Source organism: Lepeophtheirus salmonis, chromosome 9 (genome assembly GCF_016086655.4).
Source record: "Lepeophtheirus salmonis chromosome 9, UVic_Lsal_1.4, whole genome shotgun sequence".
NCBI classification, from domain to species: domain Eukaryota; kingdom Metazoa; phylum Arthropoda; class Copepoda; order Siphonostomatoida; family Caligidae; genus Lepeophtheirus; species Lepeophtheirus salmonis.
Window position 1 is genome coordinate 25,404,147 of NC_052139.2, and position 13,968 is coordinate 25,418,114.

At 31.7% G+C, this 13,968-nt stretch overlaps 3 protein-coding genes across 3 annotated transcripts; 2 read left to right on the plus strand and 1 right to left on the minus strand.

Moving 5' to 3' along the window:
- Positions 1-1,631: 1,631 nt before the first annotated feature.
- LOC121124869 (chromosome-associated kinesin KIF4-like) lies at positions 1,632-3,117 on the plus strand. Its single transcript, XM_040720068.2, has one exon. The coding sequence runs from the start codon at positions 1,632-1,634 to the stop codon at positions 3,066-3,068; it is 1,437 nt and encodes a 478-aa protein (XP_040576002.2). The 3' UTR covers positions 3,069-3,117.
- On the plus strand, positions 3,097-5,013 carry LOC121124307 (chromosome-associated kinesin KIF4A). The gene is made up of 2 exons (XM_040719462.2): positions 3,097-3,505; positions 3,571-5,013. Exons 1-2 carry the CDS (start codon positions 3,097-3,099, stop codon positions 4,752-4,754), a joined length of 1,593 nt encoding a protein of 530 aa, XP_040575396.1. The 3' UTR covers positions 4,755-5,013.
- A 1,976-nt stretch (positions 5,014-6,989) lies between these two features.
- On the minus strand, positions 6,990-7,801 carry LOC121124472 (uncharacterized). The gene has a single exon (XM_040719627.2). It carries the CDS (start codon positions 7,730-7,732, stop codon positions 7,100-7,102), a length of 633 nt encoding a protein of 210 aa, XP_040575561.1. The 5' UTR covers positions 7,733-7,801; the 3' UTR covers positions 6,990-7,099.
- Between the last annotated feature and the right edge of the window lie 6,167 nt (positions 7,802-13,968).

The window sequence follows — 13,968 nt, forward strand, 5'->3', positions numbered from 1 at the left end:
CTATTGCTAGAATTTTCAATTTAATAGATCATACCGATTGCTGGCAAAAAAAAAAAAGATTTTGACAAAACAGGCAACCACTCATTTACTATGATGTCAATATTAAAAGCGTGGTGTAAGTCAAACATCAGTTGTATGCGCGTAATGGCATAAACTTGTATTTCTATTAACTTTGAGTAGTAGTATAAGTATCACTCCCCTTTATTCTAATGCTCTTACAAAAATCCCATCTTTCGTAAAAATTAAAATATATTTATGCTAAAGGACTCTCCCCAGAGTCCTTGAATTTAAACTACGTTTCCAAAAGTACATGAATCACGACTAGCTTTTTATCAATTCTCAATCTTGACTGTCAAACAGGAAAGGAAAAATTTGAAAAAATATATGGTAGCAAGTCTTCAGTATTTTTTTTGTTGCTAACTATTAATTATTATCTAGAGAATAGTTATCAATTATTATCTACATTGATTTGATAAAATTATCAAAATAAGTATCAATGACTGAGTTTGAAATTACAAAAAATCTAAACGAAGCCCTTAGATTGATATAAATCCAAATCTCATGTAATACTTTTTTTGAGTTCATAATTTGCAAGATGACTATATATAAGGTGTGTCGATAAGAAACTTAGAACGCAATCTGGTGGACGTTAGCTGACAACTTCTTTCACACAACAGACCCAAGTTCAGTGTTATTCACTACTGATAAGTATTACCTATTTTGTTTATTGTTCCAATTCATTACATGTGAGATTTTGTTGGTAGATGTATTGAAATTTTGAGGTATGATTATATCATTTTTCCAACAGAAAATAACCATTTAATGCGTTTCATACAAACTACATATTTTGATTAAAAAAAAGAACCATCTATTTTAACCAAAATATATCAAATCACCCATAAATATAATTTACTTACATATTAAGGCGAAATATCCTTAAGGAAAAATGCCTTAAGGTAAAATCACCTAGCACCATACAATATACATCAGGAAGCACTAAATACAATACACCTTGAGACTGTTTTTCATACATTCATACATACAAACAAACAGAAAAACTTTGCTTTATCAATAAGAAGATATATATATATATACTATCTTTAATATGAATATCCAGGTTGTCTATAGTACTCTCTGGACTATCTTTTAAAAATATTTTCTGGTTAATTGACAATCTCAAATCCGTTCTTCTTCAGTGAGAGTCTAGCAACAACTCAAGCGATTAAGTTGGTTTTTTATTCTCTCGTGTACTTATTTATTAGTCTTTGGTTGACTCTCACTCTCAAATCAGGAGACAGTACATTAGGCTCTGTCGTAAGGTCAAGATCCCTTCTAATTGTTATGATGTCTACAAATGGTGCAATCCCTGTACGAGTAGCCGTTCGTTTCCGTCCCTAAATGAAAATGAATTAAATGAGGGCTATGAAGATGCAATTCAAGTCCTTGAAGGGAAGCAAATCTTTATCAAATCCACAAAAAATGCATTCACATTTGATTTTGCTTTTGGAAATGATGTGCACCAGGAAGAAGTCTATAGCAAATCAGTCAAGGAACTTATTCCTCAACTCTTCAAGGGCTATAATGTCACTGTTCTCGCCTATGGACAAACAGGATCCGGTAAAACGTACACCATGGGAACAACAAATTCTCCATCCACATCTCCGGAACTCATTGGAATCATTCCCAGAGCCATCAAAGACATTTTTGAGCATATTTCTCAAGAAGCATGTGAGGACGTGTCCTTCGTTACCAAAGTGTCATTTATTGAACTGTATAAAGAAAATCTCTATGATCTCCTCTCCAACAAGAGTCAGAGGAAAGAAGAGTGTTACTTAGATATTCGAGAAGATCCCAAAATTGGACTTCATATTTCAAATCTCTCTGAGTTTCCTGTGGATTCGCTTTCAGATACCATCATTCAACTTGAGAAAGGATCAAAAAAGAGGATCACAGCTGCAACAGCAATGAATAACGTATCTTCGAGATCTCACGCTATTTTTACTTTCCACATTGAGGGAACTAACAGGAATAAGGATGTTCTTGTAGCCAAGTTCCAGCTTGTTGACCTTGCAGGATCTGAGCGACAAAAGAAAACCAAGGCCACTGGCGAAAGACTTAAGGAAGGTATTGATATCAACAAAGGTCTCCTTGCACTTGGAAACGTTATTGCAGCTCTTGGAGAGGAAACACATTCTTCAGGTTACAAACACATTCCGTATCGAGATTCCAAGCTAACTAGACTTCTTCAAGACTCCATAGGGGGAAATTCTTATACATTGATGATTGCTTGTTCTTCGCCTTCAGATTCGAATTTAGATGAGACGATTTCTGCCTTAAGATATGCAGATAGGGCTAGAAAAATTAAAAATAAGCCTATTGTGAACTTTGAAAAGAAGCAAATTGATATGTTGAAAAACGAAATTTCGAATCTTAAGGCTCAGTTAGAGGGTAGAGGTAATGGTAGTAAGGATTTACAAGACAAGGCACATGAATATGGAGAGCTGCAAGACGCGATAAATAAACTCCAAGACGCGATAAATAAGCTCAAAACTGAGAATAAGGAACTTTCTTATGCACTTATGACACTTCATGAAGAATTAGCTCTTCTTCATGATGAAAATCTTAAATCGGAAGCCTTGAATGAGAAATTAAAGATTGAATTAACAAAACTATTTAAGGATTCTAATTCAAAAGATGAAAATTCAATTCATCCAAAAATCCAGCATTTGTTCAGTGTCAATGAAGATTCTGGGGAAATTATGATGGAGTCTATTCCTAATGAGACTAACTCAACGATCCAAGTTGAAAATGAAGATTTAAATGACGTTGATCAATGTGAAATTGACACCACAAATGAGTCTCCTGCTTCGATAGCATTGAGACAAAACAACATTGCCACCATGATCCAATCTATAAGTAAGAATATTCGACAAAAAGAACAATTAGCCTCAACCATGATTTATAATGATGAAACATTCAATTTAATGGAGCTCAAGTATGAAGAGTCTATTCGAGACATGGAAGCCGAGATTCACAAAATGAGTACTAAAAAAAGAGGAGATTCTTAATAAAATTAAGAGAGAATCTAATTTGAGTATGGTATCGAAACAAAGAAAACTACAGATTCAAGAACTTGAAGCCATGATTCAAAATTTGAAGAAAAAATTAATGGAACAGGAAAAATTAGCTGAAATCAATGAAAAAAATAATTCTAAAATAGCCACACTTGCCTCTGAAATACTTCAAATGAAGCAACAAAGGGTCAAGCTAGTTAATCAAATGAAAGAGGAGACACGAAAGCTTAAATCTTGGAAACTGAAGAAAGAGGAAGAATTTACTAAAGACAAGATTTCAGAGAAAAAAGCTAATTTTAAAATATCTAAAATGGAAACACTTCATAACAAACAAATCAATGTTTCGAAGCGTAAAGTAGAAGAATCAGCCGCAGTTAATGCAAGATTAAAGGCTATTGTGGATAAACAAAAAAGTTATCGTTCCAAAACTTGTAAGCTCAATAATTAAAATTGCAAATGTTACTTTTGATGTTTTTATTTTTATTTTGTTTTTTAGCTTCTAACGGATTGGCTGGATCGGGTGAAAGGGTTCGTTCTTTAGTTGATAATGAAATTGAAATCTTGGTCGGCTATAAAGAAGCAGTACAAACGAGAGAAAACTTCTTGAAAGAGCGTGCTACCTTGACGTCCCTCCTCAATCGATATCGCAAGGAACTAAAGTTAATCGTTTGTCAAGAAAAGTATAAACAAATGCAGTGTAAAATTCATAATATTGAAAAAGAAATAGAAATCCGATCGTCTGGGATTTCGAATTTGCAACACTATGTCGATGATCTCAATAAGTTCAGGAATGGTACTTCAACTCAACTGGATACCCTCCAAAACATGACTGAGACCAAATTAGCCATTGAATTTTTATTTGAGAAATGTGGAGATTCCCTTGATAGTTTATCGTACACTCGTAATGAAAATAATGATTTATCCAACCAAATTGGTTATCTATCCAGGTTATGCTCTCAACATGATAGAGACATTGCTGACTTGAAATCTAATTATGAGGATGTCATCATTCAAATGAGTTGTGAGCATGAGAAAAAGGTTAGATTCTTACTTAAACAATTACCGGGTTTTAAAGATTATGAGCCATCCTCTGAGACAGAAAATCACTTCAACAACCAAGTCTCGGAAATTCGTCAAGTCTCAAAATTAACGGAGACCCTATCTAAAATGAAGGAAGATAATCATCGTCCCAAATTTGCATTGGAGAACAAAACATTCTCAATGCCTCCTCCCACTCCTAAGGGTAGCAGAGAGGAATCAAACTTGTCCTGCTCTCCGATTGAAAAAGATTCTGATGAAGAAAATGTTCTTGAGTGGAAACGCACTCCACTCTTTGCTCAAATCAACGGTTTGAAAAGACATAGTCTTGCCAATGTACACAACTCATATCACAATTCCTCTAATAATACAAAATTAAATACGATGTTAGAAGAATTGAACTCGGATTATTCTATTTCTGAGGAGGTCTCTCCTGAAAAACGGAGAAAGTTAATGTCTCATTCTGGATGCAAATGTCAGAATAATTGTAGTGATGTCAGTAACTGTAGGTGCCGTATGGACGATAAAATATGTCGTGATTGCTGTTGTTCATATAAAAGATGCAGTAACCGAAAACAATTTTTGGATGTACCTATCAATTCTGCGTTAGTCAAAGATAATGTTGGTCATTCTACATTGTAGTAGCTATTATTAATAATAAGATGCTATGTATCAAAGTTATTTACAAATTGCATTTTACTAATATCTTTTAATCGTTTTTATTTAGTGATAATCTTAACCTCAGTATTATATAATTTTTATATATATTCTTTTATGTTTTTCACAAAAATAAATTTTATTATTGCTTTTTAATTACTTTTTTATGTTACAATAGTTTGATTATGAAGTCAATAGTTTTGATTTTCTAAATAAAATAAGTGCATGGAATATTATACAAAAATATGGGGTTTGTCTTTTTATGAAAATATGTTATTTCAGAGATTAGATTTATTAACTTGGAGTGAATTTTCATTGGTGTTATCTTAATCTAAAAACAGATCATAATTTGAATTCAGCAAAATTACTTTTAGTTAAATAAAAATATATGTAATGACAAGACAATATTTTAATCTAGTTTATTTTTTATGTATAGCGTATTAGTAGATATCTTCCCAAATTTTGAATATGCTTAGGGCAGGCATGCAAAGTTCAAACGTAAATATATTTTGATATATCCTAGAATTATTACCATCAATTTTGTTAGGGATCCCTCAAAGTCTTGATTTTGGTCTCGTCCATGACAGTAGACTCACTCCATAAATGCCGACCAACCTCATTATGATATTACCATAGGACTTATATAGAGGATTCATGTAGTTGGTGAAGTAGAACATGTTGATACTTACTGATTGCTAGATGTATTTTTATAAAACATTATCTAAATTAGTTTTGTTTGAAAGCCCCTTCCCTCCTTTCTCATCTTTCCCGGATGTTGCTCGTAATCTTAGGTATTATAATGGAATAAGTACCAACATTAATTTTAAATTATCTTCATTCTGAAATCAATTTACTTGATTTATCATCTGAATGATATTTCCAAATGTATCCAATTTGTTTGCATATTTCTTCTTCCTAATAAAGTTGTGGAGCGGATGTAGGTTAGTAGTCTCTTAATTTTTATAACGTCTACACAATCCCGAAACTAGATTTATTTATTTTTTTGTGCCAAGGATAGACATTCAAATTTTAGGAGTTTCCAGGTCCGTGACCAGGATTTTTCCTTGTGGGTTGAAATACATTTTTATTTATTATTCTTGGAAAGCCCAAAATTAAAAACTGTGTTCATATTGATATTTCAGTTGGAGGCGAACTTATTCTTCATAGTTATTAGTGATGATACTACGCCTACGAAACTTCCTTTTGCTGTATGAGTCTTTAAAAAAATCAATGTAAAGCTAAATTATTCATGACATAGACGGACCCATATATTGTACTATTTATATTTTCCCTTTGATATTTATGACTTTATTTCACTCTAATTAAGGAGTTAACTGAAAATCCCTTCGCAGATATTTATTATTTAACCCTTCAAAGGTCGATAGTTGAATTCATCATTTAAAATAAACTACTAAAACTGATTGTTTTGCCAATTTTTTATCATGGGATTATATAGAAATCCTTATAGAAGATTATATGTAATGCATGGGTTAAACAATCTGTTTAAGTATTTGGCACACGACGGAAAAATAAATAAGATTCAATAATGACATTGGCCTCATAACCAAGCTCCTTTTATGCAACCGTGTCCCTTTTTTACACGTTATTCTACATTATCTATTCCTCAGCTATTATAATGATAAATATATAATCTAATAACTTTATCTGGCCGATGTTTATACGTAAAATGTTATAAATACAGAGTAAATTTGATTTTAGTTAATAATCTGGCAAAAACTATCGTTTTATAGCTACGGCGTCCATTGTTTTGCCAAATTCTTGAATAATTTGCATAGTGTATTTATCAAGAGGATCAAATATTATCTCATATTTACTTCAGAAGTAATTCAGGAATGTCTGCAAATGAAGCGATTTTGGTCTAGGATTAGGACAAGAAGTAAAGAATTTGATAGTGAATTATGCTTCTTATGAAATGACAACCGTCAATATTTTTTAAATTAATACACATTACATATATAGATTTAAAAGTTGTAAGGGAAAATCAATTTCAACCATAAATTAATAATTACAGCATATAAATCTCATATATTTATATATTATGGCGACATATCCTTGAGACAAAATAGCTTTAAGGTACCTATCGTTTAGCACAGCACACCTATAATGAAAACTGAATGAGCTTCTATAACATAAATGTGATTGAATTGAACTAAAATACCCTTAAAATAATATGGATAAATGAAATAATAATTACACTAGTTAAGAGGATAGTAAAATTTATCTTAATTATTATAAAAGGTGAATCACAAGATTAGATACAAGTTACATTAAATTTAAACATTAGTGAATATATTCATAATGGATAATATTTAGGAATCAACAACCGCAGCCTTCCGTTCACCGAGGGGTGTTGAGTTTGCTCCAGTAGCTTCAGATCTGTTTGGACACTTGGAACTAAAATGTCCAAATTCATGACACTTGTAGCATTCAACTTGGGGACAATCGTTGCTCACGTGCCCAAATTCATGACAATAATAGCATTTCATGTTTTTAACTGATCTTGTTTTATCAAAATTTACAAAAGAAGAATTTTTTGTGGATGCGGCATTGGGACAGGAAAAGCTTAAATGTCCGTATTCCTGGCACTTGTAACATTGCACTTTATCCTTCGAGCCGTTTTTCCAGTTTGTAGAGGAAGTATTTTTATCACCATCATGGTCAACAGCAGTCGTATCATGTGAGGTGGTTTTTGAGGGACAAGAAAAACTCAGATGGCCAAATTCCGAACATGTATGACATTGAATCCTCTCTGGAACTTTATAGTTAATAATGTGAGTCTTGATTGAATCAAAAACTTTGGAGTCTTCAGTCTTAGGAAAATTTGATACAAGGGATTTGAACTTCTTCGATAGAGGCTTATCCACTGTACTCTTGATATAGTTATAGACGAAAGCATCTATTAACCCTGAGTTCACAACGTTATCCTCCTGTGCTTTGACCATGATGATGGACTGATTAATGACTACTCCTGAACACGTGAGTTTTGTACGTAAAAGCTGCGCCAATGAATAATAAATATTTACTTTCAAAGATTTTTATGAACTGACGTCATCATATATTTATTAGATCAGCGTTTACCTGGGATTATAGGGGAGGCCGAGGGAGATTGTCATACGGGTTAGGTGGTGTCAAAAGCACGATATATTGTGCAAATGAGCTTCTTATAGAACCCATTTTATGAAATAATGTAATTACCTACCCATATATTGACTATTCATACGAAATTTACTGGCTTAATTCCACCTGTGTGATCATCATTCAAGAAAAAACCCTTTTTTTTCATCTAAAGTAAATTTTCACTCTCTGAGGAATCACATTATTATGTAGTATATCATGCATGATGATATTAATGAGTTAATATTTTACTAAATGCATAGCTTTGTTCCTCATATTTCTTCGTTCCAATTATTGTTTGCTCTACAAGATACCAAAGTGGCATTTTATAGTCACACTAAAAGAAGGAGCAGTCTCTTGTATTTTTTAGCCGACTATACTTATTTATGCCTTTAAAATATCGATTTAATATTGAATCAATCCTGAAATTTTTTCTCAGATCTTAAGTTAAGGAATGTAAAAAAACGCACGGCTTGCTCTCAGTCTTCCCTACTGAAATGCAACTAATATAACTAATAAATCGTCATATTAGCTTGCTAGATGACACTTACTTATCTTTCTTGTATCATGCAACCTTCATTCCAAAAAAAAAAAAAAAACCAACAGAAAAAGGCCTAAATCATCTGGTAGTTAGCCAAATAAGTCAGTCGTACCAACCCCTATTTATATCTTATATACTCGTAGACTATCACTGTCATATAATTTCTTCACCATTTTTAAAATAAATTACATATCATTAAAATCTACATAGTATTTTATTCGATACTGTATTATAATATTGCTTAGTAATATTTGTTTGAAAGAGTAGTTAGGATTATCTATTAATTATTATATTATTTCTATGAAGAAATAGCCAAAATTTCTTCATAAAAATAATAAAATGGCCAATATACATACTATATAAACGACGAGAGATCAACAAGAAATTGTATTCCTGTTCTTTTAGAAACGGAGCATAAGTATAGAATAAATTCGTGTGTTTATCAAAAAGAATAAATTATGAAATAGCCATGACTATAGTTGATAATATTGTAGAGAAAAACGCGTGTCAGGAGAAGGGGGGGGGGGAAGTCATATGGTGTCATTGTTTAAAATACTGATGTGATTCTCACTGATAATCACATCAGTATTTATCCGTTGCCTGCTTTATTATGATTTTTGAGGGTATAACGAAAGTATTTATTAGCAAAATGTTTAATAAAGATATAATACGTATAATTGACTTAGACGGGTTTTATCCGTTACAGTAGATCACACACCATGAAATTGTAATTAATTATGAACCATATTCTCAGAATAATAACTAATATAACGACAAAGTAAGTGTATTTCGAAATATATTTGAAGTTCCAAGTTTAAAACAAGAGGCTTAAATTAAATATAATCTACAAACTAAAAAATAAACCATCATACATTTAAGTTAAATATACAAAATTAAACAATTAGAATCATATAACTAATAATAACAATAAATTATAAATACAGAATATTGAAATAATGGATTGATCCAAATAATATTTTCTTTTTCTAACATCGGAATTCAGTTCAATATGTCATAACTTTAGGTTGCAAAACACAACCCAGACGTGGAGTTTAATTAAAATGAGCATCACCCTTTTTTCCTCTTGTGCAAGTTGCATATACAATTGTGCACAGGATTGATATATCTCAACGAATAAGATCTAAATAATTATTAATAATAAAGTAAATGTCAAAATCATAAAATTAGACAATAAATATACTAATAAAAAAAATGTTAGAATTAAATCCATCGTAAAAATTTAGTGCAAAAGCTAATTATGTAGTAATGTCCGGCGATATTACTCCTTATTAAGGGCTTCAAAAAAGATTTATCCCCGTTATTTATGCGTGTATAACAGCATACTATTATCATGAAGGATACGCACAATTGCTAATTATAATGCTACACCCAATGCAACTACCCCCGTTATTGTGACCATTTAAGCAGTTGTTTTTGCCTTTTATGAGTTTTCTGAACACCATTTCTTGGAGCTTATCAACCATAGCTAAGCCTTAATTGACAAAAAAGTAATATTTATTGACTATGTAATATTGGAAAACCTAATGATCATACCCAAGTCTTTAAGTGAAGAAACTAGTGTAAGACAAACTAGTTGCAAACCATCCAAAGCTATTACCCCCGTTGCAGTGACCATTTAAGCAGTTGTTTTTGCCATTTAATGAGTTGTGTATCATAATTCTTGATAATTTTAGCTAAGTTAGAATCATATTTTATGATTAGATTAAAAAAAAAAAGAATACTTACTGCTAGATTGTACAAAATTTAGAGTTCCATTTCGTAATTTGGTGTAGATGACTCGAAACATGCTGAAAATTATCTTAACTTCACAATTTACAATGGGGGTATTTCTATAAATGACATCATTACCAACATCCTCCATTAATTAATGATGGTTCCTCAGGAATGGACGTATTTACCCGTGTATTTCTCCATAAATTTGTTGAACGTTGGATGATTAGCAATGGATAGGGGTATATTACATGTAATAATCATCTTTGTGAGATCAGAGTTAAAGTCTGACTTCATGTATTCATCATTAACTTGATTTTTTAGATGAATATCCATGCTCTTGATATAAGATGAGGATAATGAGTGGCGTGGAATTCTAGACAGGGGACTAAAGCCACATTTATATCCACAAATTCGACAAGCCATCTGTTTCTCATCCAGTAAGTATTTTCCAAATTCCTGGGCCTCCATTTTCATAAATCCAGACAGAAGGCGACGTTATTTTAGGCATTTTATTCAGTTCTCTATCGACTATCAGCATCTAATATTATATTAATATTGAATAATATAGGCGGGAATGATAACGTTCTTGATAGAAGAAGATGTACATTATTTAAGCAATGATGCCATGCGTATTTATTCTTTTCTCCTCGCACGTTTTTCTATTCTTACCAAAATTATCACCCTTAGCCATGACGTATCAAGGGAGAAGAGGGAATTGACAGCTGACAGCAAAATTAATAAGGTATCTTTGTGTTAGTGAGAGAACGCCGCGATGAATGATTAAGTTCTAGAGACGTTTTCGCCTTGTCCGGCTTTTGCATTGTGACATTTTCGTCTTCTACTGTTTTTGCATTGAGACTTTTTTGCCTTGGATAATAAGAAAGTGAATATTTAATATTAATTATAAATGCTTTATTTTTATTTTTTATTTATCGCTGTATAGGAGTTTTTGAGAAATTATAAATAACGAAAAAGTAAACAAGATACAATTGCTCAAACTTTAATATGTATGTTTTAAAACATTTGGAAGAAATCACGGAATTACTACTGCTACGATTTGTTACAAAGAATCATTGGTATTCGTACGTCGTTCATTTTTTCATCAAAGACCGTAAGAATCAAAATCCGTTGTAATCTTTACTTGCATTAAGGATTCTACTCGTACTAGAGTTATAATCATAGTTCAAGATATGGACCTCGTCCATGAACGTCTACATGAATTTACGTATATTATATATCAGTCACTTATATTTTATGTGTACTTTGTTTTTATATGTGTGCACCAACTCGTTAATTTATGGTAATTATCTATCTACCTATTACTATGAGGATTTTGGATCCTAACGAATGAAAAAAAAAATAGATTCTTGACTCTTCAGAAATAAAACATCCTTTGTAGTAGTTCATAAATACAAGAACCCGATTGATCTGTAGAGTTGTCTAGCTTTGACGATTGAATTGAATTAAGAGTTCTTCAAAGTTTTAGTAATAAAGTTGGAATATATTTCATTATTAAAATTGGTTTTTATTACAAATCGTTTTTAAAGATTTGAAATATATTTAATTATAATATGATAACTATAATTATTATTCCACAGTCAATTCCAAACTTATAAAAACTCAGAAAGTCCATGTCTAGAATGGACATTGAACATAGGTAACTATGTCCAAGGGAATCTCCTGAAAGAGCGAATCGAAATATATAATAATAAGTTTCCAAATACATTAATCTTTGCCCCACTTACTAAGAATAACATAATTGATATAGGATATTTGCTTACAAGATTCAATGGAATAAAGGGTGTAGAAGCTCAAGAGCATAAATTATAAAAAAATAGTATTAAATATAATATATCTTTATATATATTATATATAATGTTATGATTAGTTTTTGAAATTGTAAATTATATAAATAGAATAAAGTCACAATTTTCTATAAATTTTGAACAAAGAACAAATTGTAAATCAACTAATTCTAAGTCAAAATTTAGAAAATAAAAACTCAAAAGCACCTTCCAATTTTTTATCTTAATATGTGTACCTCTTTTTGGGTAATCTGATTTTATCTATGTATTGATAAAAAGATATATTTGAATAGGTTTAGTATTCAAATACCCTTTTTGTAACCTCTGGTCATTTGAAAATAACATATTTTGTTATATAAATTATATATTTTATGTCATAGCGTAGCTATACATTTGTAATTCTGTTTTTCCCTAGCTTTTAGAAACAGACACCAGAACTTTTCAATAAGAATCTGGTCACTCTGAATCTCACACTCACTACGACAAGTGTTACTTTTCTTACATCATCCCCTTTCTGTTTCTACGCTTTAAGAGTCAAGAAAAATATAAAAATAAATGTTTAAATTAAAATTTAAAAAAAACATGAGTGAAAAATCTGTAGAAATAACGATGCAGAACAGGCTACCGTCCTTCTATGCATGCATGACTATGACTCCCTATCATCATCAGTGAAGATTATTGCCACGCACGGGCGACCCACTCAAAATTTGACGCGAAATTCAAATCCTTTATAGATGAATTTTATAAATTAACGGAGTTTGTCGATGTACAACTGGCTATTCCGATGGCAAATCCGCAATTAAACGCCTGGAGGTAGTGCCACAATTATCACTCTAACTGACATACACAAGAATTTCAAATTGTCTTCTAGACCCATTATGGGGGCCCATGAGGAGATAAGTGATATTTCTAGAAAGATATCTGCGATCCCTATCTCTGCCGATCTTTTGGATGAAACGGCAAGCGAGGAAGGTTACCAAGATTTTTTGGAAGCCATGGCCATGTGATTAAAGGAATGGGATAATTACCGTGTTTCCTTCATGGAATACTTGCCTTCTGTGGAAGGGTATATTTTTTACTCCATGCAATGCCTGAGAAGAATGGAAAAACTCTTTAAGGACGCTGGAAAGATACTTTTAGTCTCTGCCTTAAAAGAGCCCATTAAAGCATCAATCCTGGAGGAATAATTAGGTTTGTCTCCAACCCATCTTCAAGATAATGTTGGACAACGTTCAGAATGACCAAGCATTGTCTAATGCGATATGGAAGGGTTGGGGCATCGAAAGATACCTTTTTGTTAGACAACGGCTAACAAGCCTTCGAACCCTAACCCTCCCTTAGGGTCGAAACTCTGCCTAAAAATTTTATGGGACATCTAGGAGGTGATGAAAGGCCTCCCATAGGAGGATACAGAAGTACACCTCCTTGACTTATTCCTCATTTAGGAATATTTTATTTTTATTTTGAGACTTTATATAAAGAATTTTAATTACTTTCCGATTCAAAATTTTAACTCCCTGTCAAATAATTTTTTCAACTACTCACAGAGGCTAGGATTATGTTTACATAATTGGACAATTTTAACTAAAAGTAAATCTATACTTAATATTTTTGAATATGCTTATAAACCACAACTTTTATCTATTCTTATGAGGGAGGCAACCTTCCTTTATGGACTGAGACTAAACAAGTTTCAGAAATGTTGTTTTCTTGAGCTTTTGAGATAATAACTGAAAATGATTAGTCTCCTTTCTTCATTTGCGGAATATTCACTGTTCCTACGAAGAATAACTCTCGATGGAGAGTATCAATAAATCTGAAGGTCTTTAATAAGTTTGTTCTATATTTATATTGGAATTAGTTGATTCATTAAGATTTTGGCTAGCCCAAGTTTTCTTTCTTATTCTCTGTAGATCTGTTTGATACATTACTTTAAGAATTTTCCTGACCACCGTCACTTTCCCACGTTTCGATGGAAAAACAA

What these genes read in the sequence shown, in the direction of transcription:
- LOC121124869 (XM_040720068.2), top strand. Translation starts at nt 1,632, where the DNA reads ATGGGAACAACAAATTCTCCATCCACATCTCCGGAACTCATTGGAATC.
- LOC121124307 (XM_040719462.2), top strand. Translation starts at nt 3,097, where the DNA reads ATGGTATCGAAACAAAGAAAACTACAGATTCAAGAACTTGAAGCCATG. An exon ending in AAGTTATCGTTCCAAAACTT is followed by an intron (nt 3,506 to 3,570) that starts GTAAGCTCAATA and finishes TTTGTTTTTTAG; the next exon opens with CTTCTAACGGATTGGCTGGA.
- LOC121124472 (XM_040719627.2), bottom strand. Translation starts at nt 7,732, where the DNA reads ATGGTCAAAGCACAGGAGGATAACGTTGTGAACTCAGGGTTAATAGAT.